The sequence below is a fragment of the Lygodium microphyllum genome, chromosome 2 (assembly GCF_053477565.2).
Source record: "Lygodium microphyllum isolate KBCC chromosome 2, Lygodium_microphyllum_v1.1.10, whole genome shotgun sequence".
In the NCBI taxonomy this organism is placed as follows: Eukaryota; Viridiplantae; Streptophyta; class Polypodiopsida; order Schizaeales; family Lygodiaceae; genus Lygodium; species Lygodium microphyllum.
The window spans coordinates 155,816,439-155,842,479 of record NC_141136.1 but is presented as its reverse complement, the minus strand read 5'-3'; the positions used below and the strand labels follow the sequence as shown (position 1 = coordinate 155,842,479).

The 26,041-nt window shown below is 45.8% G+C and overlaps 1 protein-coding gene across 6 annotated transcripts in view; it reads left to right on the top strand.

Moving 5' to 3' along the window:
- LOC148040510 (yacP-like NYN domain protein) overlaps nucleotides 1-26,041 on the top strand; it is a 141,071-nt gene that overhangs the window by 88,001 nt on the left and 27,029 nt on the right. For 4 of the 6 annotated variants that reach the window (XM_087700095.1, XM_087700087.1, XM_087700131.1 and 1 more), the window contains exons 7-8: nucleotides 2,805-2,885; nucleotides 3,281-3,364. In XM_087700095.1, the coding sequence (XP_087556221.1) occupies nucleotides 2,805-2,885; nucleotides 3,281-3,364 (165 nt within the window). The remainder of the gene's footprint in view (nucleotides 1-2,804; nucleotides 2,886-3,280; nucleotides 3,365-26,041) is intronic. The other 2 variants (XM_087700124.1, XM_087700102.1) reach the window with 1 other exon arrangement.

The following is a 26,041-nucleotide window of genomic DNA, read 5'->3' as shown; positions in this document are numbered from 1 at the left end:
TAAAGCCTTGGTGAAAATGTCTACAACATTTTCCTATGTGGGAACATACATCAAGTTGATCTCTTTGTATAAGATCTCGGATGATGATGAGCCTACTCTTTTAATGTAGCAAAAACAAAATGCACACTAGTTATAGGCCATGCGAGTAGAGTTGGGCTCTATTGCCACCAACCTTACTTGTGTTGCTATTGGGTTGCCTCCTAGCAAGAAAGCTATTGGCACCAAATGGGTTTCTAAGCTCAAGTGCAAAGTTGATGGCACCATTGACAAGGATAAGGCACATTTGGTTGCAAAAGGTTGTGCCCAGAAGAAAGGCATAAATTATGAGGAGACATTTGCTTCTACATCCCGCATGAGTACAAGGAGGTGTGTTGTTGCTATAGGTGCGCATTATGGTTAGAAAGTGCATCTATTGGACATAAAGAAACCAGTCTTGAATGGTGACCTTCATGAGGATGTTTATGTCTCACAACCTCCAGGGTCTGTGGTGAGATGAAAAGAGCACTCAGTTTGCAAGTTGCATAAGGCTCTTTATGGATTGAAACAGGCTCATCGTGCATGGTATTCAAAAACCGATGTCTATTTGGCCAACATTGGATTCAAAAATAGTCCAATTCCTCCCACTCCCCGCATTAAGAATGAAGGGGGCGACTTGCTCGTTATCATTCATTACGTGGAAGATATGTTGTTCACCAAACCTAGAGAGGATAAAATTGCAAACTTTAAGGCTGATTTGAAACATGCTGCTTACACTATTATTTGGGGATTCAATTCACCCAAAATCAGCATGGTCTTATCGGTCACAATCACAGTATGTAGACAAGCTCTTGCATAGGTTCAACATGCAAGACTATAAGCCAATGAACACTTCAATGAAGCTAGGGCTGAAGTTGTCCATGCATGACGGTAGTGAGATGCTTGATGTTGCAAGCTACAGCCATGCTATTGGCTGTCTTATTTATCTTTGCAACACACACCTTGATATATAGTTTGCAATATCTTAGGTGACAGGTTTATGCATAGCCCACGGACAGTACATTGGCAAGATCTTGAGCGGATCTTTCACTATTTGCAACAACTTGTTGTAATACATCTGTTCGGACATTTACAGCAAGTATGGATCCCAAAGCGAGTGGTAGAAGACCTTCAAAAACATCACCTGAATCATATGTGGCTGGCATTTTAAATTGGTCATGTGAAAAGGCTGCATTTTCAGCAAAGATAACATCCCGACTGACAAAAACATTGCGGGTGTGTGGATTATATAGTCAATAGCCCTTGCTTCCCGAGCTGTAGTCAACAAGGATACACTTAAACCCTTATCATTGAGCTTTCCATGAAGCTCTTTTGGTACATGAACATAGGCTATGCATCCAAATACACGAAAGTAGTCAACCTTTGGTTTCCTCTCATGCCAAGCCTCAAAAGGAGTGAGAGTTTTAAGTGCCTTTGTAGGTGCACAATTTAGCACATGATTGGCACATTGAAGGCCCTTAAGCCAAAATTTACGTGGCAGCCCCTTAGATTGCAACATGCATCTAGTCATCTCCATGAGTGTCCGAATTTTTCTTTTAGATGTGCCATTCTATTGAGGGGTCATCCTCATAGTGGCTTGATGTGTGATACCATAGCAAAAATGTCTCAAATATGCAAGACATGTATCCCCTCCCCCTCTATATGAAGTGTCTACACTTTTGAACTAGTTTCAACCTATAGCTTTGCAACCGAGTGTTTAAAGTGCATAGTTACATCAGATTTTGCCCTAAGATTGTACACCCATGTATATCGAGAGTAGTCATCTATGAAGGTGACAAAATATAGATAACCCCCAAGAGCTTATGTCCGCATGGGACCACATACATTAGAGTGTATAAGCTGCAACTCACAGACAACACACAATGCACCATCCTTTGTGAAGGAAAAATGATGCATTTTTTTTGAAATACATACCTTGCATGCATGGGGAGGTGGAGTCTCAATAGGAGGTAAGGCATCCACCATTTGACAATGTTGAAGTGTCATCAGGCTACCAAAACTCATGTGACCATAATGGGCATGCCATAGCTCCGCATTTCGCATAGTGGGCATGAGTATGCGAACAGCCAAAGCATCATGAGATCTCCTCTCATATGTATCCAACATGAAAATGCCTTTATACAAAGTGCATAACAAGCAAAGAGCATAATAAAGCTCTTTGTTTCTCTTGAATGCACTTGTCATCCTCAAAGATAACCTGAAAACCTTGTTTATTGAATGCTGAAATTGATAAGAGATTTTTTGTAATCCCAGGTACAAACAATATAGCCAAAAGCATAAAGTTTGATCCATCTCTAGTAGTAATCGGCACTGAACCAATGTCACAGACATCATAGCTAGAGTTATTTGCACGTGTAATGCATAGATGTAAATAGATACTTCCATGAAGTGATGTGCTTGGATGCCCCATTGTCAAAGTACCATGCTGCATTTCAGCAGCATTAAATATAGAATCAGTCATAGAACTGTCACAACTGCATGTCAAAAATGCATAATCCTCCTTAGAAGTTGGTCATAGCATCCCCATCTTTGGCCAATCTTTTCCTGCATTCTTTAATGTAATGATGGGACTTCTTATAGTAGTGGCATTTTCCTTTCTTCTTGCCTTTATTTGCATCATGGGCAGCCTTGTCAGATGGCTGTCCCACATCAGCCATTGGCTGATTTTTCATTGGCTGCTTTCCTTTCCCTTTGTGTTTGTATTTGGAAAGCATGGCTACATCACTTGAAGGCATAGCAACATTCTTCCTAGCATGTTTCTCTTGCAGCAAGTGGCCTATCATCTCCACGAATGTGAGGGGCTGGTGTGCCCTCCTCAAAGAAAAATTCAGCGAAGTGTGCAATCCAAGGTAAGATTTTGGAAGAGAGTTCAAGGTTATGTTTATCATCTCATCATGTATTAGCACCTCATCAATATTCAGCAACTTCTCTCTCAAATCATGAATGTAGGTGAGGTGATCAATCATGTCATCACCCTCATCCGTATGTGCATTAGCCAATTCTCTTCTCAAGTAAGAGATAACATTGATGAGATAAAAGAAAGTAAATAAAACATTGTATCATCTCTTGCAGCCACTTTGAATGGTTTTGTGTTTCTTCATTACACTTTATGAATTCTGGTGATTATGTACCTGTGCATCTTTGTTGTAGGTACATAGCAGAGCAACATTGGAACTATATTTGTGACTTGCTTAACTATTATCCTGTCTTCACCCACAAAGGACTCATTATGTTTGTATAGCAGGTAATGTTACTGAAGCAAGATGGCTGTCCAAAGGTCTGGGTTGCAACTTGTGATCATCTGCAGCAACAATGTGCTCATGGTTTGGTTAGTGGCATCAATGTTTTATACTTCTGCAATTATGTTGTCAGTGAAAGTTCTGGAAGCACAATGGTGATATCACTTTGTTAGCCGACTTTCATATTCTCCTTGAAATAAAGTTTGCCTTACTTTTGACACATAATTTAGTTCCAAAAGTTCTATATCTCTTGGTCTTATGCTGACCATGCCCTCATGCATGGCCAATTTTCTGGCTACAAGTTTTGTATAGTTACATCTCAGAAACATTTCCTTTAGGAGATTTGTGTTAAGCCAGAGCAGATACACTATTGATGCAGATTGTTATAAATGTAACTGCTTGGAAGTCTTCTTCTGTATGGGATGAAACATTTTAGCTGATGCCATTCGGCATGACATTGCTGTCAAGCCATGGAGTATGTTTGATTGACATGTAAGATAACCAACACTGAATCCTACAAGCCACGGGTCAAACATGGACTGCACCTTGGCATCCCTGTCCACATTGGATCCCTAGCCCTTTGGAATTTCTCCTTGCTCACCTTGTGCTCTTATACTCTTGGTGCCCTTTTTTTGCACCTTTGCTACCTCGCCTCTCCCCCACCCCCTTTTGCCATTGCTGTACCTCATCCCTCCATTGTAGGAGGCATTGAGGAGCGTATAATCCATTAGCCTTGCTCAGACCACAACAATATTGTAGCATCTCCAATTGATTGATTATTAGTTCTTTTGGTTTGTGAGTCGATTAGTTCTTTTGCTTTGTGAGTTGGAGACTTTAAGTAGGAGAGGTTCTTTTCTCAAGACTTGGGTTTTGGCACTTTTTCCTACTTGTCAACCAATATGGTTTGGCACTATAGACCTCTCAATTGGTTATTCATTCAGGCCTTGTACTGGGTTTCCCTTTTGTTTTATATTTTTGTTTAGAAGTCCCTTACAAGTTACAAGGCTATTTTTGTACTTTGCCTTGGGGTACTTTGTTTTGAGGGGATTTATTAATAGAATTATTTCTTTGAAAAAAAAACGGTTTTTGCATCACATCTAACTCCCACCATAGGAGCACTTCTACCATGCACCCTAGACAAACATGAATTTTGTGTGCTATGCTAGTTGAGGTACTTTGTTTTGAGGGGATCTATTAATAGAATAATTTCTTTGAAAAGAAAATGGTTTCCCCATCACATCTAACTCCAACCATAGGTGCGCTTCTGCTATGAACCCTAGACAAACATGAATTTTGAATGCTATGCCGATTATATCTTCCCTAGGAAGTGGGATCTTTGTAACTTGTAAAGGCAAGGATAGCAAGGTGGTCTCTTGATCCCCCTTGATGGTCCAAGTACTACATTCAGACCAAGTGGTCTTTGCATGGTTAGAGAAGTTGGTATAGGAGACCATCATAAGCAAGGATAGATGTTGAAGTGGTTGAATAAGAACTATTATAGAAGGTTGGCAAGCAAGGCAATAAGATAATGTGCTGGATGAAGTGAAAATACCTTTTAGGAAGCTAGTTCAAAAAGAATGTAACCTGATCGTTAATTGACTTCGGTGAGGCAATAGTGGCAAACTCGGAGAGTAATCACCTATATTCGGACAACTTGACTTTCAAATCATCCCCTTAATGGAAATCGAGATTGATATGTTGGGTATGATCTCTTACTGCATATTGGTCAATGAGATGACTCCAACGTTCAAATGCAAGGGGAAAATGCTATAATCGAGAGTGAAACTTAGGAAGCAAGCCATGTATTAACTCAACTTTGGATGTGGCGTTGCAGGCTCTCCATTGAAAGATGTGATTAGGGTGAGGCAGTCAAGGGTTCAGCATAGACCAATGACTAGGTCCAAAAGACCTTGAGATTCAAGTACTTGTTGCATGAAGTTCGACTAATTGGTGAAATTTAACCCATTTAAGCGAGCCTTATCTATGAAGGCATTCTTGGTTGTAACAATAGGAGTGGTAGCATTGCAGGATGGGAAAGGTGGGTAGGGTGGGGGAGTGGAGTACACTTGGGAATTAATCCGAGAGTACTCACCATACATGCATGAACTATGCACAATGGATCGAAAAGTGGGAATGGACTATGGTGACCGCATGAATAGCCCATGGAGGAGGAATAGGGACACCTCGGGCATGTTGAGAAACCAAGTCATCCAATACATTTTCCCTTCTTCGTTCCTATTTTAGTTTCCATTTACAGCTCCAGAAGGCTTTATTTGGATCATTATTTAGTATGAGGGTGCCACTTGAGAGAGCCGGGGCGCCACTCCAGAGATTTCAGTGGGTGCTACTCTAGAGAGGTGGTACACCACTCAAGACAGTCTATGCCTATAATAAATATGGCACTAACTTCCCTCATTCTTCATCCCATACATCCATTCCTTATGACACTCAATCACTCTCTTTCATATTCTTCTTCCCTTTCTCCATCCTCTGCATTGCCCTTCACACCCTGCGAAGAGGACATTATGGTTCACAACTTCTGCATTCATCTCCACTTCACATTTTGCAGCCTACATCATCTGGTTTCATCCCTCCTCACCTGGTGTCACTAGCAAGCTTTGTTTGCAGCAAATTCAGGCCATTTACAGCAGGTTACACCCTCTTTATCAGCCCTATATCAAATACTTGCATTTTTGTGTTTTCTTCACTCTTGAAGGGCTACCCAACATCGCCTGTTTGCAGCCACTTACACGGAGAGATCTTCATTAGATATTCGTGTGCCTTCTCCATTTGGCTGCCCAGCAGTTGCCTTGATAGCAACCATCATATTCAAAGAGATTTAAGTATATCCTTCATCTCTGACAGCTCCTGAGGATTGCGTTTCACTCTCTCTATAGGTGGCTGTCCTTTCCCTCACCCTTCAACATTTACCTTCAATATCCTACTGCTAGAGGACTGCATTTTGTTCACTTCACTGTGTAGATTCGCAACATTTGCTACTACCTGATTCAGATAGGACAATACAGTTATTTTGAGAGCTTCGGCTCTGTTGTATTAGCTTGATTGACTTAGTACGATTTAGTGGTTCATCATTCATCTTCATCATCCTTTTTTTTTTTTTTTGAATTTCTCTTCTCCCTGAGTGTTTGTTGTCATACCCACTTTGTGTTTGCCCCTGCAAACCCTACTATCTCTTTGGTTTTCTTTCACCACAATCATATTTCGACGTGGTATCAAAGGTGGAGGAAGTAAGAGAGCCAAGAAGATCCTTTGTATTAGAGAAAGCAAAGACAAGTTGCGGGAGTGGAAGCATCTCTTGTTGGCCCCCCTCCCCTCCCCCCAAAATTCTGCTGCATCATTGGGAGTTATCGTTATCTTCTTGTGCCACTCACCCTCCCTTTTACAGGTTGACACTTTGGTACTATGGCTTCTCCTGATGGATAGTCCATTGGGTGCTCCCATTATAAGGAAGATCATTAGGTGCCACAACCTCCTGAAGTCCATTGCAATATGATGTAGAGGTTTCCCCCATCTATTTTCAAGTCCAGTGGCTTCCACGGCCATGATATGCAATTTTGCAGCCTGGTCCACTGAGAGATAGTGATTGTTGGATATTGTCTTCTCATCAATTCGCTCCTTCAAGTGGAAGTTCGACTCTTTCCTCTCCTTTGGCTTTGCAATCCACTCCACTGAGAGACTATGATTGCTCTCCACGCGTGGCTCCCCAAGAGCTATCTATTTCCTCACCTCCCTTGTATTGCTCTACCCACAGTGACTCCGATGCAGGCATCACGGAGATTCTATTTCATACCCTTTCCTCCACTGCCTCTTCTACTCGAGTCCGAGAGGCCACCATTGGGAGCTACCCAACCTTTGTTCCTAGATACCTTTGGCACTGTCAGGGCATTTCCTTCGTCTTTAGATATTTTGAAGGTCGTAATCCATGAGTTTCTTGATTTCCTATCTCTCTCCAAGGGGAATTTAATGAGGGATTCAGAGGGGCACATCTTTCTTCTTCAGATGGCAATCCCATTCCTTCGGCTTCAAAGGGGATCCTTTCTCATCCTACAATTCTTCATACACCTTGTTGACAATGCTTTACACTCTTGGGGTGGTTAACATATCTTTGTCATATCACCCATTTTCTCATCTATTTACTCATCCTCTTTTTACCATTGACACCCAAGATCTATAGGTTCTTCCTAGTTTGGGGATTTGGACATTTCAATCATGGCTCAGTGGCTAGGCCGATCTCTTTGTCTAGAGGCCTTTGTCTTGAGATAATGTTGTTTTGATGCTAATACTCACATCAAAGCTTGCATGTGAACCCATTTCCTAATAGTTTTGAACTTTTACCCTTATTGCATATCTATGAGGCCAATATAAATATCAATGTGATCAATATAATAATTATTGCCTTTTGCATCAAAATTAATTGTGGTAGCACCCTTTAAGTGAGTCATAATACAAATGTGAGATGGAGAGAGGATCGAAGCTCAACTCAGAGTGGAGTAGACAGTGTGTAGAGTGAAGCACGACACCCAATGCAATAGACTGAAAGAGTGTAATCTGAAAGTACAAAGTACAACCCTTAAACCTTAGGGTTGTAGGGGGCATCCACATCCGAACACGATAAGTGCCCCTAAGTGTGTGACATAAGCACATACGAAAGGAGACAATAAGTCTGGGGGAAAAAACCTCTCATACTAAGAGTAAAAAGTGCCCCGGTGTCCTATTGATCACCAACACTACTCTGTGAGCATAGGCGTGAGTGAAAACCCAACAAAATCCCCTGGAGTGAAGTGTGATCAAAAGTATAAGGATCATCTGTCACCAAAGGAGATCAAATTTAAAGCATTGTGAAATGCTTCAAATTTGTCACGAGGAAGAGCTTTGGTGAAGATGTTTGCCACATTACTGGTGGTAGGATAATAGACAAGGCTGATATTACTTGCATGTAGCCTTTCTCTGACAAAGTGATAATGTATCTCAATGTGTTTCGTGCGTGCATGAAACACTGGGTTTCGTGCCACTACAATGGCATTGACTGTCAATGAACAAAGGAGCAGGGTCCGCAACAGATACATCTAGATCAGCTAGCAAGCGTCTAATCCATACGCATTCAATTGTGGTAGTGAAAGCTGCCTTGTATTCAGCTTCACATGACGATGTGGCAATAGTGGATTGTTTCTTGCTAAGCCAAGATATGCAAGATGAACCAAGAAAGAAACAATTGCCACTTGTGGAGTGATGTGATTCGTAATCACCAGCCCAATCAGAATCACTATAAGCATGTAACTGTAGTAGTCCCCCCTTAGCATAAAGCAATCCAAGAGATCTAGTACCCTTGTACGTAACGAAAGACACGCTTAACAGCTTGCCAATCTGACATGCATGGTTGATGCATATATTTGCTCAGGGCTGAAACTGCAAACTATATGTCTGGCCTAGTGTTGCGTAGGTAAATAAGACATCCAACTGCTGGAGCATATGTGTGTATATCAAACAAATCACTATCATCATGTAATGACAGCTTTAGTTCAGGTTCCATTGGTGTACATATTGGCTTATAATCCTGTACGCCAAACTTCTCAAGAACTTTACCAATGTATCTTGACTGTGATAAACCAATACCTCTAGCATCATGTATGAACTGAATGCCCAAGTAATAATGCAAAGACCCCGGCATATATCTTTTGATGGCCACGCCCGTCACGTCGCGCTGCTGTTCCCCCGCCCCGACTACGCACGCCCGTTCGCGTCCATCCGACTGATTGCCCGCCGTCCGATTGATCGCCCTGCCCCGACTGATCACCCCCCTCCCCGACTGATCGTGCCTGTCCATCTCTTCGCCCCCCGCACTGATCACGCCCCCCGCCCCGACGATTTGCAACGGCTGTCTGTCTGCCGTTTCTCGCCGCCCACCGCCAGGCCTTCTTTCCACGGAAACCAGCAATAGTTCCCCCCCCCCCCCCCCCCCCCCCCCCCACGCGCCCCCCTTGCGATTGATCCCCCCACCCTCCAGTTATTCCCTCTATCTGCAGCAACTACCCCAACCACAGGTAGCACCGCGACGTGATTGGTTGTTCCCGCAGAAGGGATGCGCAATGGAAACCTCTGGTTAGACGCCGGCGCACTCAGCAAGTGCCCCCCTAGTCAAACACCTTGCGCGTCGTCCTCTCTGAGGAGCAGCTCTTAGCTGTCCGAGCTAAGGAGTTGGAGCTAAAGGAAACAGCAATTTATGGTCAGGTAGTAGGACATTCTCTAGCTAGGGCCCAGCTTCGGGACTGGCTTCACTCCATGCTGCGCTTCGGCACAGCGCAGATCGTGGAGACGGTCCTACTGGGCCAAGGGATTTTCATGGTCCGGCTCAATTCGACAAACACAGCTCGCAAGTTACTTGCCAGTTCACTGTATGCATCCACGAAGGGGGTCATATACATAGTCCCCTGGTACAGTGGCTTTACTGTGGAGGCGTTTGCACTCCACAACAGGTTTCTCCGGCACCCAGTCACCCTTCTTTTCTCTGGCTTGGCAATAGAGTATCGCCAGTTGATGGAAGACTTTGGTCGACTCTTCGGCACTATCATTTCCGCGTCCTTTGCGGATGCAGTGACAGCGGCAGGAGTTCCAAAAGTACGGGTGGCAGTAAAAGAGGTCAAGAATATCCCACAATTCCTAGAGATTGAGGCGGGCAACCACTCCTTTAGGCAGCAAGTCATTGTGACGGGGCAGCCAGGGCAGTGCCTGCATTGCTACGACTTTGGGCATCAAGCACCAGGTTGCACGCATTTTGGAGCCAAGGTGGCTCCGCCGACAAGCCTGCAGGTGGACGCTGATGGCTTTACATGGGTCCAGAGACAACGGAGAGAGAGACGGTAGGGGGGGGCACAGCCAGCATCTCAGACCCAGCCTTGACAGGGAGTAGGAGGGCGCTTGACGCCCCCTCGGCAAAGCACTCCACACCCCCCCTAACCGCCCCACCTGGTAGGACCGCAGCCCCCCACATCCACCACCCGCGCCACAGACTACCTCTCCTGAGTCCCCATAGCCCCACACCCACCGCCCTCCACATCCCATGTTTCCTCCCCCCCCCCCCCCAACCAAAACTGACCCTGGCCCACAGCCCACCTGCCATGTACTTTCGTCCATCCCACCATCCCTCGATCATCCTCCCTCCCACCACCTCCCGTACTGAGCACCCCCCTTGATCCGCACCTAGTTCAGGTGATCCCCCCAAGACCGAACCCCCCTCCGCCCACACGAGGTGATGAGCCACACACGCCTACATCCTCTTCAACCAGCAGTCCTCCCCTTCCCATACAGCCACCAGCTCATCCACCCCTGCCGCCCGTCACACTTTCCCGAGACAGGCACACGTGTTGCCACAGGAGTTCTTTTGCAGTGGCCCATGGTCCTATTTGAGAGTTGCGGAGCGCAGAGAGTTCCCACTATCTCTAGAGGTGGAGATCTTTGTGGTTCATAAGTCAAGGAGGGGCAAGGTCCATCTTCTAGCACCACCGGATGGACCAAACTACGCTTTTTTTCTTCAGGGACGACACAGATAGAGGAAGAGTTGGAGAGTCAGGTGGCGGAGCACACCTCCCAGTGGATGGGAGGACTAGCATTGTTTGCACAGCAGTGGCCTAGTTGCATGATGGACATTAACTGGTGGGCTGGTGCCGAGGTCCCTCACCTGAGCATTATCTTTCAAGCCCCTCCACAGTGGAGGGCTCCGAGGGATGTGATCGAGTGGCCCCTGGCATAGGTGGCCCGTTTCTACCAGTGCACAGAGTCTCGACTCTCTGCATGGCTGGCAAAGCGCACCTGCATGCCTTATAGCTCCTCCTTGTCATCAGGAGCCTCCACACCGAACAGATACCTGTTTGGGCAGTCACAAGTTTCCCTATGAGCTTACACCTTGCATCCTGGAATGTGAATAGCCTCCACTACAATGGGGCACGTGGTTCCAGGAAATTGATTGTTCGACAGGAGCTGCAGTCTGCCTCGGCCAGACGGATTGACATCTTACTTCTACAGGAGCACAAGCTCACCCTTGCCCAGGCCCAACGGGTAGGGAAGGTACTCCCAAGCAGCTCGCACACCTACTGGGAGCATGCCATAGGTGCCCATGGTAGGAGTGGAGGCGTGTGCACCTCTATTGGTCCGAGTCTTACCGCTTGTGTTCAAGACCATGGGACGATAGTGGCAGGGAGGGTGCTATGGATCAGATTGGATATTGGGGACTCATGCCTTGGAGTCCTTAATATCTATGCCCCTATGGAGGTTAGGACACACAACAGGTTCTGGGTGGAGATCGCGGAAGGACTCCCAGAGGTGGACTCCTGGATTGTTGGAGGAGACTTCAACAACCTAGAGGCTTTGGAGGACCAGCAGGGCAGAGGGAGAAACTACCAGGGCATGGCCGGGGAGGAGCAGGAGGCATGGGAGGTGTTTCTACTGGTAGTAGGAGCACGCGATACTTGGAGAGACCTTGCCTTCCACAGGAGGGAGAGGTCGCTAGACTTCTCTTGGAGATACAGACGGCTAGGTGGAGCCCTGCTGGAGCGGTTGGACAGGTTTTATGTGGGAGAGTGGGGAGGCTAGATTGGGCAGTTGGCGGGGAGGCTAGATTGGCGGGCACCACGTTGTCCGATCATTGCCCGGTTCTCCTGACACTAGATCCCCCAGCATCTGCCCTAGATTCACGATCTTGTCGGATCCCTGACTTGATCTACAGGAGGGAGGAGGTGACGAGACAGATAGAGCAAATTTGGACAAGAGAGTGGGGCAAGAGGGGCCAGATCGCAGAGGAGGTTGCAGAGGCCCTAGCTAGGTTGAGTAGAATCTGCCAAGAGACAGCCATACGGGCCAGGCAGCAGTGCTGGGAGGAGGAGAGAGCACTCCGGCAGGACCTTGCAGCCATGCAAAGATTATTATAGGTGGCACCAGGGGATCCCACTCTCCACGCATAGGAGGTGCGTGCGCGAGCAGCCATTGCTGGCCTAGAGGACAGGCGCTCTAAGTTCTCTTTCTGCACCTCAGCAGTTTTCTAGGCGCGGAAGGGGGACATGATGTGCAGGGAGTTTTTTCAGGTGCACCAGCCTCACACCTCAGGAGAGCAGATATGTAGCCTCCGAGATCAGTATGGGAGGATCCGTTCTTGCCCAGATGAGGTGATGGAGATAACCACCGACTACTATAGTCTCCTCTTCCAACAGGAGACAGCCTCAGCTAGAGGACAGCAATGTAGACAGCAAGTCTGGGATAATATCACGTCCCTTGTCACAGAAGAGATGGGACGCTCCCTCCTAGCCCCCTTCACAAAGAAGGAACTAGAGGAGGCTTTCCATACACAGGACGGGCAGAAATGCCCGGAAGAGGATGGCCTCTCTAAGGCTTTCTTCACTACCTTCTGGGAAGTGGTGAAGAACCCCCTACTATCGGCCTTTCAGGAGATTTTCACTTCAGGACAGATGCCAGGGAGTCTATCGGCAGGCCTTATCAATCTTCTCCCCAAAGGGGGAGACCGGTTGAAGCTTTCCTAGTGGAGACCGATCACCTTACTGTCAGTGGCCTATAAGGCACTGGCAAAGATGATTGGTAGGCGACTACGCCTCTTGCTTCCTGACATCATCCATGACACACAAACAGGCTTTGTCCAGGATAGGAGCATCCTAGACAATGTATTCACCTTCTTTGAGGCGACAGAGTGGGCCCAGCACAGTGGACAAAGACTGGCCGTACTACTCTTGGATTTTGAGAAAGCCTATGACAGGGTAGACTGGAATTTCCTAGAGGGCACCATGGTGAGGTTGGGTTTCCCCCAGGCTTGGATTTCCGGAGTCTCCGCACTTTACAAATCAGCCACCAGCAGGGTTCTCATAGGAGGGAGGCGAGGGGAGGAGTTTCAGCTGGAGAGATCGGTCCAATAGGGCTGCCCCCTGGCCCCGTACCTGTTCCTTCTCTTTGCAGAGGCGATGTCTCACTTCCTCAGGTCACGTGTGAGTGGTTTACATGGCCTCCGACTTCCAGTAAGAGAGGAGACCGAGTTATTAGACTCAGAGTATGCAAATGATACAACGCTTTACATAGAGGACGACGAGTTAATGCTTGAAAGAGTGAGGTTGGCTCTTGAGGTGTTCTATTCTGCAGCGGGAGTGAAAATCAACTGGCGAAAGTCGGTTGGTTTTCTCACAGACCCGGACTCTAGCACGGAGTGGGGTGTCCACCTGGGATTTAGATAGGTGAGCAAAGGACAGACCGTCCAGTACCTAGGGTTCGAGGTGGGACTCGACATCACTCTCGCCCAACAGTTTCTTCTAGTCCTCGATTCTATTCGGAGGAAGCTGACCTACTGGAGCACGTCTCGCCTCTCACTAGCCGGCCGAGCCCTGGTAGTTAACCAAGTCCTCCTAGCGACGGCTTGGTACATCGCCTCGTGTTGGTGCTTCTCCTCCTCCTGCGTAATGTAGCTTCGCCGCCTAGTGTGGAATTTCCTTTGGTCTGGGTCAGACGGCTCCAGGGATTCCAGAGCCAAGGTGGCATGGGTGACCATTATACGACATCGGTCAGAGGGAGGGCTTGGGATCATAGACCCAGAGTATCAGAGTATGGCCCTCCTAGGCAAGCTAGTTGTCCGAGGCCTCACACTGGGAGGGAAGACTTGGAAGGTCCTATTGCAGGAGGGTCTTCAGGACTGTAGACCGAGGCTTGGCGGTGAGTGGAGGCCGTCCCTGAGATGGATCTTCACGTCAGCCCAGATCACCCTCCCCCCCCCCCCCCCCCCAAACATCATTCTTCCTACGCAACTTGCTCCGTGTGTGGTAGGGCCTCTATAAGGCCCTTATCCAGAGTCCCCCAGGTTGCCAGGAGGAAATTGGCCGGCAGCCGGTGATTTGGAACCCCCAGGTCAGGGATCGAAAAGGGGCACAGATTGGCGAGCGCCCCCACATCTAGTGGGCTGGTTGGGAGGCTGGCCCGGCTCGTACCATCAGGACATGGCGAGAGGTGTACAGGATGGCGGACGAGGAGGTGCTGAAACAAGCATCAAGCTGCCAGCAAGGAGTGGAGCTGAGGAGAAGGGAGATAGATGCAACGATACCTCAGGAGTGGCTTGCTCCCCCGATTCGAGAGCCGATAGAGCCCGGGGAGGTATGGGCCACTAGGTTTTTACCAGCAAAGCATCCCCCTACAGGTGGCAGGAATAGTGGGTGGCGCTCCACCTGGGATCTTTTTCACAGTGCAGGAGGGGGGGCGTCTGGCTCTTGACAGAGGGCACCAGGATGAGGGGTTAGCTGTCCTTTTATGGATGAGGATCCAGGTGGTTGGCCTTCAAGGGAAGAGATGGCAGTTGGACCCGTTGGTCTTTTGGTAGGAGCTCAGGGAGTGGCGCCTCTGGATCTAGGAAGGAAGGCCGCTTGAGGAGCTAGAGTGGGATCCGGGAGAGTGGCTTTGGTCGGCCATTGCGGTCGCCAAAAAGCCATCGAGGTTCTTGGAGTACACCGCCAGGATTGGCAGACACGTATGATGTAGGACATGGATTGGGCGCCGTCATGTAGTAGGCACTGGGCGGAGCACAGCATCACGGAGCCATTCCAACGGACCTTCTGGCGCCACCTATGGGACGGCTGGAGGCCGAGGAGGGTATCGTATTTTTTATGGCTGGTGGCACATGGAGGCTTGGCGGTGGGAAGTTGGCTTGCCTAGATGCAGGAGGGAGTTTGTAAGTGCTGCACACAACAATCGATGGAAACCCCAAAGCACTGCCTTTGGTCTTGTGAGGCGGCACAGCTCATGTGGAGAGGAGTATGCTGCATCTTGCGCCGCATAGCACCCAGCCTTGGATGTATCTCTTGGGATGCTTTCTGTTGGCAGGCTGTCAGCCAGGGCCGTCACCTTCTGTATGAGGCCGGGATGCAAGACACGATTTTCATGATCGAGGCAGGGTCGTTCGCAGTGGTGGGTTTAGAGGCTCTACCCATCCGCCAAGTATTGGAGCCCATAGTAGAACGCTTTGAGGTATGGGAAATCATAGGGAGTCTTACTGGTTGGCATATGTGGAAGGCGCGGTGTCAGGTGGCCTTCGGCGGAGAGAGACTTTCAATACAGGCAACCCTAGCGGAGCTTTGGACCTCCATCATCCACTCCCTTCGAGGCCGATGGGATCAAGTGTAGGGCGAGTCCAAGGCTCGTCAGGAGCTCTGAGGTCATTTCATGCGCACTTGGGGTGGCCGGGACCTGTTCTTCATGATGCAGACAGGCAGCCTCAGATGGCGATACACCCCCCCTCCATGGCTTCTTCCCCCTATCCCCCCCCAAACCACCTTGAGAGGCTTGTATATATGACGTCTCTGTGACTTTCACCAGCTCCAGCTTGGTCTGTTGAGTATGAGTACTTCTTTGTATTCCGGTTTTTTCTAAAGTAATATAATTAGCCATACCTTATTTGCAATAAAATAAAAAATAAAAAAAAATCAAAGACACCAAGTCTGACATTTCAAAAGTTTGCTACAAATTTTGTTTGAATGCTGAAATCTATTTAGCATGTGTCCTTGTAAGCAAAAGATCATCAACATATAGAAAAATGATCAATATGGATCCCCCCTCTTTACATACGTAAAGGGTAGACTCAGATGAGCTGTTTATAAACCCTTGGCTGAGCAAAAAGGCATCTATCTTTGCATACCAAGCTCTAGGAGCTTGTTTCAAACCATATAAAGCCTTTTTCAGCTTGCAAACCAAGTGTTTGGATCCCTCAACTGCAAAACCAATGGGCTGCTGTACATATACTTCCTCATGAAGTCCCCATGTAAAAATGCAGTTTTAATATCTAACCGATGCACAATCCATCCATAATGGGCAGCCAAAGCAACCGTAGAGCTGATGGTCTCCATTTAGGAGGTAGGAGCAAATGTCTCCTCGTAGTCAATGCCTTTCTTCTGTGCATAGCCTTTAGCTACAAGCCTTGCCTTATATTTGTCAATGGATCCATCTACATTCCGTTTCAGCTTATAGACCCATTTTGTTCCAATGGATTTCTTCCCAAAGGGCAACGACACTAAATCCCATGTTTGATTCTTAGTGATAGAATCCAAGTCAGCTTGCATTGCTGCCATCCAATGCACACCTTGTTGTGCATCCTCAAAACATTCAAGCTCCTCATCATCAACTATGCTTGCTGCCATAACAAACTCCATGATATGTGTAGTATCATGCATATGAGCTTGCCTTCTAGTACGACCAGCCATGGGTGCATCCAGATGACTATCTTTCATAGTTTGTGACTACCATTTAGGCATTTGTCTTGCCTCCTAACTGTGCATAAGCTCTTGCTGAATTTCAGTTTCAGCACTTTACTGAATATTCAGATTAGCCACCTTCAAATACATCCAAGGAGCCTGATATGTGTCAAAACCAGCAAGGGACAATTCTGATTTTTCATCAAATAGTACATCCCTACTGACAAACATCTTTTTAGAGACAGGATCATAGAGTTTGTAGCCTTTGCTCTCACTATTATATCCCACAAAAATGCATTTGACAGCCTTGTTATCCAACTTTTTTCTGAGTACCTGGGGAATGTGTGCATATGCAAGACACCCAAAGGTACGAAAGTGTCCAACAGAAGGTTTGCAGTTGTTCCAAGCCTCAAAATGTATAATTTTCTTTAATGCTTTGGTGGGGCATTTGTTCAAAATATGGTAAGCACACATAACGGCTTCTATCCAAAAACTGTGTGACAAGCTCTTTGCTTTCAGCATACATCTGGCCATCTCCATGAGTGACCGATTCTTCCTCTCTACAACCCCATTCTGCTGTGGTGTATAAGTAGTAGTGAACTCATGAACAATGCCCTTGTGCTTCAAAAAAGAATTTAGGATAGAGGACATATATTCCCTCCCTCGGTCAAAACAGAGAGTCTTTATTTTACAGCCAGATTGGTTTTCAACAAGTGCAACAAAAGCCAAGAATGCATCATATACTTCTGACTTTTTTACCAAAGAATAGACCCAGTAGAATTGAGTAAAGTCATCAATAAAAGTCGCAAAATAGTAACATCCTCCCAATGACCTTGTTTGCATAGGCCCACATACATCTGAATGCACTAACTCTAACCTGGCTGTGGCTCTAAAAGCAACATCACGGGAAAATGAAAACCAATGCATTTTTCCCAAAATACATCCTTCGTACAAGTGCTCAGGAGGTCTCTCCAAAAGGGGTAATCCATCTAGCATCTGTATACGCTGTAAGAGCATCAAGCTACCAAAGTTCACATGTCCCATCCGTGCATGCCATAACTCTGCGTGTTTCATAGGAGAAGTAAGAGTGGATGCCAAGTACGCTGACTAATCAACTGAAAGAGCATCCAACTCATATAACCCATGACATAAAGTGCTAGTCAAGACCAAAGTCATGTGTTCCTTGTCTCTCACCATGCATTTTTCATCATCAAATGTGACCTACAATCCACAACGTGCCAAAGAAGAAATAGAGCAGATTCTTCTTTATACCGGATACAAACAAAGCATCCTATAGGTGGAAAATAGAGCCGTCAATGGCTATGACCACAATCTCCCCAATACCTCTAACAGGATATGGTGCATTGTTGGCACACTGTACAGACTTGCCAACTGGAGTTGCACCTACAGAAGCAAATAAATCTCTACGGGATGTGATGTGCCTAGAAGCATCACTGTCAAAAAACCAAGTGCCTACATCCTGAGTAGAGCTAAATGCTTGATCAGCCCAAGAAGTGTCATAACTGCACGTGTAAAAGCAATAGTCCCTGTCTGCAACAAAGGATGCAGACTCAATAGCAGTGAAAGGAGCATCAGAAACAGACATTCCCGACTCCTCCTCCTCCTTGGCGATGTGCTTTCTACATTCAGTGATGTAGTGGCCTAGCTTTTTGCAATAGTGGCATTTTTCCTTTTTGGCTTGCGTGTCCCCTTATTTTTTACTTCCCCATGAGGTGCCTGAAGGCCCAGAGCTCTATGGAGCATTCTTTACTTGGCTGCCTTTGCCCTTCTATCTAGCCATAAAAGCCTGCTCAGAGGCTCTGAAATCCACACCACTATTTCTTCTTGTTTGCTCCTCCTCTAGAAGCAAACTAACTAACTGAAGAAAGAAAATAGGCTGTGGGGTAATCCTCATTGTGAGGTTTAGGGCAGTGTGAAAAGCCAAGTATGAAGGAGGTTCAATGTAGTAGATATCAACTGTGCATCTAAATAGTACTCATCAACATTCATAAGTTACTCACGCAAGTCCTGAATTTTATTCAAGTGATCCTGTATAGAATCACCCTCATCCGTTTTCAATGTCTCAAGCTCTTTCTTTAAGAAAGAGATGCGGGTCTCATTCTTACTAGCAAACATCTGCTTCAAAGTTAGCCAAGCTTCTCATGAAGAAGTTGCAGAACGAATATGAGGAATGATGGACCGTTGAACTGCCAATGCAATCAATGACAAAGCCGGTGCATCCCGTGTATCCCATGCTTTTTGAGATGCTAATCTTTGGGAAAGTGGCTGAAGTGGAGCAGGTTGAACAAGCTGAGGTGCCCATTGTCCACGTCCTCCTAGAGTCCTCCTGGAGGAGTAGTAGCAGGAGCCCCAACTCCGGGTCTAACTTCTTCGCCACTGACATAGTCCTAAAGATTTTTCGCAACAAGTACTTTCTTCATCATGAAAGACCAGATTGAGTAATTGTTACCATTCAATGTGTCTTCTTTGGATACGTAGGTAAATACATCGCCTCCCTGATTTGCCATGATAATCAATACCAAAAGAAGGCAAAAGAGCAATGTCCAAACTGGAATAACTTGGAAATCTCCAAAATTTCCAGAAATTATAGCAAATAGCTTGTTGCAATTAGTACACTGAGGTACACTCTGTCAAAACTGTCTGCAATGCACGTAGTCCAAGGTACATTCAATGTTCAGTAATATTGTATGAGCAAAAGCCCCAAAATTCATTGCCCCAAAATGATCAAAAACAGTCTATTTCAGACTGAGACTACAGTACATTTGCCAATGTCTTCAAAAACCTCAAAAGCCCCAAAATTTCTAGTAAATTTGCCAAGAAATTTGCATCAACCGTGTCCCAGACACGTACTTAGAGTTTTGTGCCTGCTCGGGCAAAAGCCTTGTATCCATAAATGAATCTGGAATAAAAATGTATTTTTTTTAAAAAAATACATCTGAAATCAATCAACCAGTCAAGTTGGTGGCCACAGGCGCAAGTACAGGTGCACACCGTGCTTCTAGGAGAGCTAGCGGGCAACTGGGTACAAGCGGGCACAGGTTGATAGGCGGTGCTACGGGTGGGCATCAGAATCCTAGCAAGAGGGCGCAAGGCAGACATGCGGTACTCAACAAGCACAAACGGTGTTGCTAGCGGGCGTCAGAACCCTATCAGGAGGGCGCAAGGCCAATAGGTGGCGTAGCCCAAGTCGCTGGTTAGGGGGCATCAGAACCCTAGCAAGAGGGCGCAAGGCGGATAGGCGGTGCTTAACAAGCACAAACGGCGTTGCTGGCAGACGTTAGAACCCTGGCAAGAGGGTGCAAGGCGGTGCTACTGGTGGGCATCAGAACCCTAGCAAGAGGGCGCAAGGCGGATAGGTGGCGCTCAGCAAGCACAAATGGCGTTGTTGGCGGGCGTCAGAACCTTGGCAAGAGGGCGCAAGGCGGACAGGTGGCGTAGCTCGAGTCCTGGTCAAGGGCAGGATGTCTGCTTCTGACGGACTTAGGCTGACTGAGCAAGAGCAAGGTAGCTTCAGAGGTGACAATGGATAGGCGATTGATCTGGTACTGAGTGGGGACTCCTTGAGGTTGAGCGGAGCTGAACTGAGCACAGCCTCAGCTCTGATACGAAATGTGAGATGGAGAGAGGATCGAAGCTCAGCTCAGAGTAGAGTAGACAGTGTGTAGAGTGAAGCACGACACCCAATGCAATAGATTGAAAGAGTGTAATCTGAAAGTACAAAGTACAACCCTTAACCCTTAAACCTTAGGGTTGTAGGGGGTGTTCACACGCGAACACGATAAGTGTCTGTAAGTGTGTGACATAAGCACATACGAAAGAAGACAATAAGTTTGGGGGAAAAAACCTCTCATACTGAGAGTAAAAGGTACCTCGGTGTTCTATTGATCACCGACACTCCTCTGTGATTGTAGGCGTGATTGAAAACCCAACTACAAAGCATTTCAAGCCTTACAACTTGGCCCAAAAGTTTAGTAGCTTTTGCTTCTATACTACATTATTATTTGAGCTACAGGTTCGGGAGGTGTTGAAGCACCAAGGAGCTCCCCCAACATGGAGTAATGGAGCCTATGGCTTCTCTCTCAAGATTGAGTTTCGAGTTCTATCAGCTCATCATTTCTATTATTCTTCACTACATGTTACCTTATATGTAGGACACTAGACTTCTTGGGTTGATCTTCTTTCTCGCACTCCTCTTTTTCACTCCTTTTTGGACCTAGGAGAGGGTGTTGAGAAACCAAATCATTAAGTACGTTTCTCCTACTTCATTCCTATTTTGGTTTCCATTTACAGCCCCAAAAAGTCTTTATTTGGATCATTATTTAGTGTCGAGGCACCACCCCAGAGTACCAAGACACCACCTGAGAGACTTTAGTGAGTGCTACTCGAGAGAGTTAAGGCACTACTCAAGATAGTCTATACCTATAAATATGGCACTGACTTCGCTCATTCTTCATCCCACACATTCATTCCTTCTAACACTTTGTCACTCTTTTCCATATTCCTCTCTTCTTTCTCCATCTTTTGCATTGCCATTCACACCCCACGAGGAGGACATTATGATTCACGGCTTCTACATTCATCTCCACTTTGGTGTTTTGCAGCCTACATCATCTGGTGTCATCCCTCCTCACATGGCGGCATCATCAGGCTTCATTTGCAACAGATTCAAGCTATTTACATAAGGTTACACCCGTTTTATCAGCCCTATATTATATACTTACGTTTTTGTCCATCTATGTGCACGATTTGAAAGTGAAACATAGATAAGAAGTTGGCCCATCTCATGTGCTTCTCAAACAACTTAGTTTGAGTCAAGAAATAGCACAATGTTTGATGATTAGTTTGCACTGTGAAATCAGCCCCTTAGAGGGAGTGTTTCCATGCAGAAAGTGCATGAATTCAACAAGCAACTCTCTCATACAAATTCCTTTTTGCACCATGGAGAACACAACTCTAACATGCCACAACTCCACCATCCTGCATTAAAACCACCCCTATGTTGTTCCCACATGCATCACACCAAATAATAAATGACTTCCTTTGCCAACCTCACCAAGTAGAAAAGCTCATAAGAGGGAGGTAAGTTGCACCATACTTGTTGTGCATGAATTTTTCAAACTCCTCATTTTTCATGAAGTTAAGAAAAGGAGAAGAAAGTGAAGGTGAAGATGAAGCGTTGTCTCCCTCATCAAGTCCATATTGCCTTCTTGGGCCTCCAATGATGGAGAAGCCTAATAAGATATAGTAGGATCCCAAGGAGTCTGAGACATAAATGTTTACGTGTTGTCTGTGTATCTCGCACAAAACCAAGCCTCCACAATACCACAAGATACTCTTTAAAAGAGCACTAGCTCTAATACCATGTAAATATATGGTAGGTTTTGCACTAAGAAAACACAAAATTTATGAACATGACTAAAACACAACTCCTCAAACAATAGCGCGGTAAACACAAACTTGAAATGCAAAATGCAAAACACAAAATGCCAAAAAAAAAAAAAAAAAAAAAAAAAAAAAAACACAAACACTAATAGAGAAGAGAGAAAACTTTGAAGTGAATGAATGAATGCTGTAAATGAAGGAAAGAATGTATAAGATGTTCAAGGCTCAGCCTCCTAGTGTTGTCGATAATCGATTGCCATCATCTTTAGCGTGTCTTTTGTGTTCTCAGCACTTTTCTTCATCACTCTCTACTCCAACTCATGGTTACTGCACTTAGGATCTGTCATCGGTGGAGGATACATATCAACCCCTCCCTCAACCCGCTCTTTCCTTCATTGAGTTGCTACGCCAAGTTCAGGGTCTTTAACAATTGGGCATGGAACGTGAGGTAGCTATGGAAACCCTAATTTGTGTTGTAAATCAAGGTTTCAGTAGCAATATTTGCAAATGCTCTTAAACCCCAAGCTGGAATTGGTTAAAAATTGCTGAAGGTTTGATTGGTAGATAAGAGAGAAAATCAATTGAAACGAGTATGTCTTGATTGGTAGCTTTTATGGCAGTTTTGATGGCACGAACAACTTTAAAAGGGGTTAAAATTAGCTATTGCGTCTCTTGGAGCTTATCTGATGGCTCCTCTTGTGAAGATATGCTAGTCTTTGCACAGAGAAAACATAGAATGTATATACATGACCAGAACACAATAACTCAAACAATATTGCATTCAATGCAAAACCCAAAAACAAAAATAGAGAAGAAAGAGAAATCTAAAGTGAATAATGAATGAATGTTGTAAATGAAGGAAAGAATGTACAAGATACTCAAGGGCAGAGTTGTCCAATAGGCGATGGCTCTCATGGGAGTGGGCTAATGGAGTAGTCTGAGTGATGTCCATTGGAGATGGATCTCGAGTACTGTAACCACGAGTCGGAGCTGAAATAATGCTGAGAAGAGAAGGGTAGCAAGCATGTAATCAAAATGCAACAATCTGGAAGCTATGTCTGGCTGAATGCAGCAATGTACCACCCAAATGTGCTGGAATTTGATCACCTGAGTCTGTGAACAGTTAGACAATTGCTCAATGAAGATGAGCTGATGCAGGGCAGCCTCAGCATGAAAATAACAGCAGGAAAAGTGGTGCAGCCAGGGCAGCAATTGACATCATCAGGGCTAGCTGAAAAATGCAGATTGCTGGTGGAGAAAACAGGCAATGGCTGTTCTGAGTCCTGATGTGGCAGATCTACAGCAAATGCAGCTTGTTCTAGGATCACCAGGTGGCTAGCAACAACAGAAAACTAGTTGCCTGGTGAGGGCTGTAGTTTATGGAGGTTGAATGTGGCTGGAGATTGATGTAGAAGGATCCTCCCAAATTAGTGTTTTGCATATAGGAAACACAAATTTTCTAGGAATGCATTTCTTTTTTGATGGAAGTTTCGGTAACTATATGTTTGGGGTTGTTTAAAAGGACTATTTAGTTTGTAATGCATGTTTAGCTCAACACCGGCATCGGGCAAAGGGTGCACATCCACTGCCTAGTAGCCTCCCAAGATTACAAAGGCAGTGGTTATCTTACCAAGGGAGCCTAAGTGATCACCCCAAAGAGGCAAGGCATCGGAGAAATGGTGCACATTGGTGCCCAGTAATCTACCAAGACCTACAAAGGCAAATGGAACCACATTGGACTTTTTCTTTGATGGTTTTGAACAAATTTTTCGTCCTATTAAGTAGCTTTGCCCCAGTGGGGAATGAAAGGGATGGTTAGATCCACCACATCAGGAAACAAACAAACTATCCCAACCATCCATGGATGTTGATGACAAAGTGCAAGGGTAAAGAGATATGGAGGTGTGGTGTTAAGGTGGTAAAAGCATCATCGGTGGAAACAGCTCAAGATCTGCTTAGGTGTGCTCTGCACAATGAGATGCAAAGTATAATGCCACATGATGAGAATGCATATGCAACAAGGTGCCACTTGGATAGTATCTTGTAAAGAAATACCCTAACACAGAAACACAAATAACAATCGCATGACAAAGCACAAATTGATAAAAGAACACAGTTAGGGTTAGTGTGACTCAAAGATAATGAACACAGTGAATAAATGAAATGATATGACTACTGAATATACAATGCTCATGCAGTAAACACATTATGCAACGAATGAATACTAAACCTCAAACTCCTATATCTCAAGGATCAGGGCAGGGGTAATGAGCTAAAGAGTGTGTTGTACTCATAGTTGCCTCCGTACGACATACGGAACAGTCCGTACAGTACGATCCGTACGGTACGAATTCGTACGTTAAAACATGCCTATTTGGGCCACCTAGCCTGCGCGTCCTCATTCCGCATTTCCTACGCCCCCACGTTCCGCGTTTCTTACACTGTTGCACTTTTTGGGGGGGTGGGAAGCCTTGGATACCTCATCCCTCCCCCTTTTCCAAATTCAAGCCATGCAAAAGGTGCTCCTCTTTGGATTCCTTCCAGCTTGCAGCCCTCTCTTTGGATTCCTTCTAGCTTGCAACCCTCTCTTTGGATTCCTTCTAGCTTGCAGCCCTCTCTTTGACCGTTGACCCCTCTTTCTTTGACTGTTTGAACTTTGACCCTTCTCTCATCTACAAAAATTGCTCCTCTCCTCCATGCTTCCACACCAATTCAGCAAGCACTTACAAGTTACCATTCTCATCTTCCTCTCTTGGATCTTGATTCTTGAATGGACTTGTGATTTGTCATTTTCGAATCTCACCTCCCATCTCCTCTTTCCTGCACCCTATCGAAGCATTTGTCATTCTCAAATCTCATCTCCCATCCCCTCTATCCCCCACCCTATCAAAGCATTTGCCATTCTCATCTCCCATTCGCTCTCTCTCACTCTTGCTCTTTCAACTTTACCCCAATCCTCGGGCCTCTCGAGTCTCCCTCCCTTTCAACTTTCAAGACTCAAGTTTTAAGAGTCAAGCATCTCTCTCTCTCTCTCTCTCTCTCTCTCTCTCTCTCTCTCTCTCTCTCTGGGGTCTCTTTATTCGTCATCGGCACCATGACTCGTGAGAAGCACGAGGCCTTCAATTTGCATGCGATCCATGTGGAGAGGGACACAAAGAAGTCCAACTCCCACCATTGGACATGCAAGTATTGTGGGAAGTGCTATACAAGTGGTGCAACTCGGTTTCTCCAACATCTTTCCAAGACGGGGGGGCAAGATGCTCCATGCAAGGAGATTCCTCAAAACATTGCGGAGGAGATTCTCGCCAAGATGAGAGGGGGATCCACAAAAGGAGGAGGAAGTGGCTTATTGGCACCAACTCCTATGCCTACTAATAGGGAAGCATCCAATGTGGGCGTATCTTCAACCGATGCGGGAGAGGCCTCTACCATTGGTGGTGGGGGCTCCATATCTGCATCCGGCTCCAGTAAAAGACAAAGAGTGGAGGCTCATGCGGTGTTGGAGAGACAATCGTCTCTCTCCCAAGCTCCTGGTCATGTGCGTGGATCGGTTGCATTTCTTAGAGAAAGGAAACGACTTGCGGACATTAAAATTGCACACACGCTGATTGAGTGCAATCTTGCTTTCAATGTCCTAAAGCAAGAGCAATGAAAGAAGATGGTAAAAGCCATTGCCAATATGGGTTCATGTGAAGAATGGACCGGTGTCACATACAATGACATAAGGATGAGAAAGATTAATGAAGAGGAGAGGATTTATGGAGCCCTTGATCCTATTCGGGCTGCATGGATAAAATATGGTTGCTCCATTCTCACCGACAGATGAAGTGATCGTAAGAAACGGGGCATCATCAACATACTCATCTCATGTCCACTCGGCACTTACTTTTTGCGGGCCATAGATACTGGCAAGAGGGGGAGAAAAACGACGGCCGTATTCATCTACTGCCACATTCGATAAGCTATCATTGAGATATACATTGCAATTTGTGTTTTAAATTTGTTTCACTTTATTTCATTATGATAATATCATGATTCATAATTGAAATTTGATTTATACATAGCTTGTAATTTGTAAATTGTGAACGGTTGTAGGTGGGTCCCTCAAATGTGGTGCAAGTT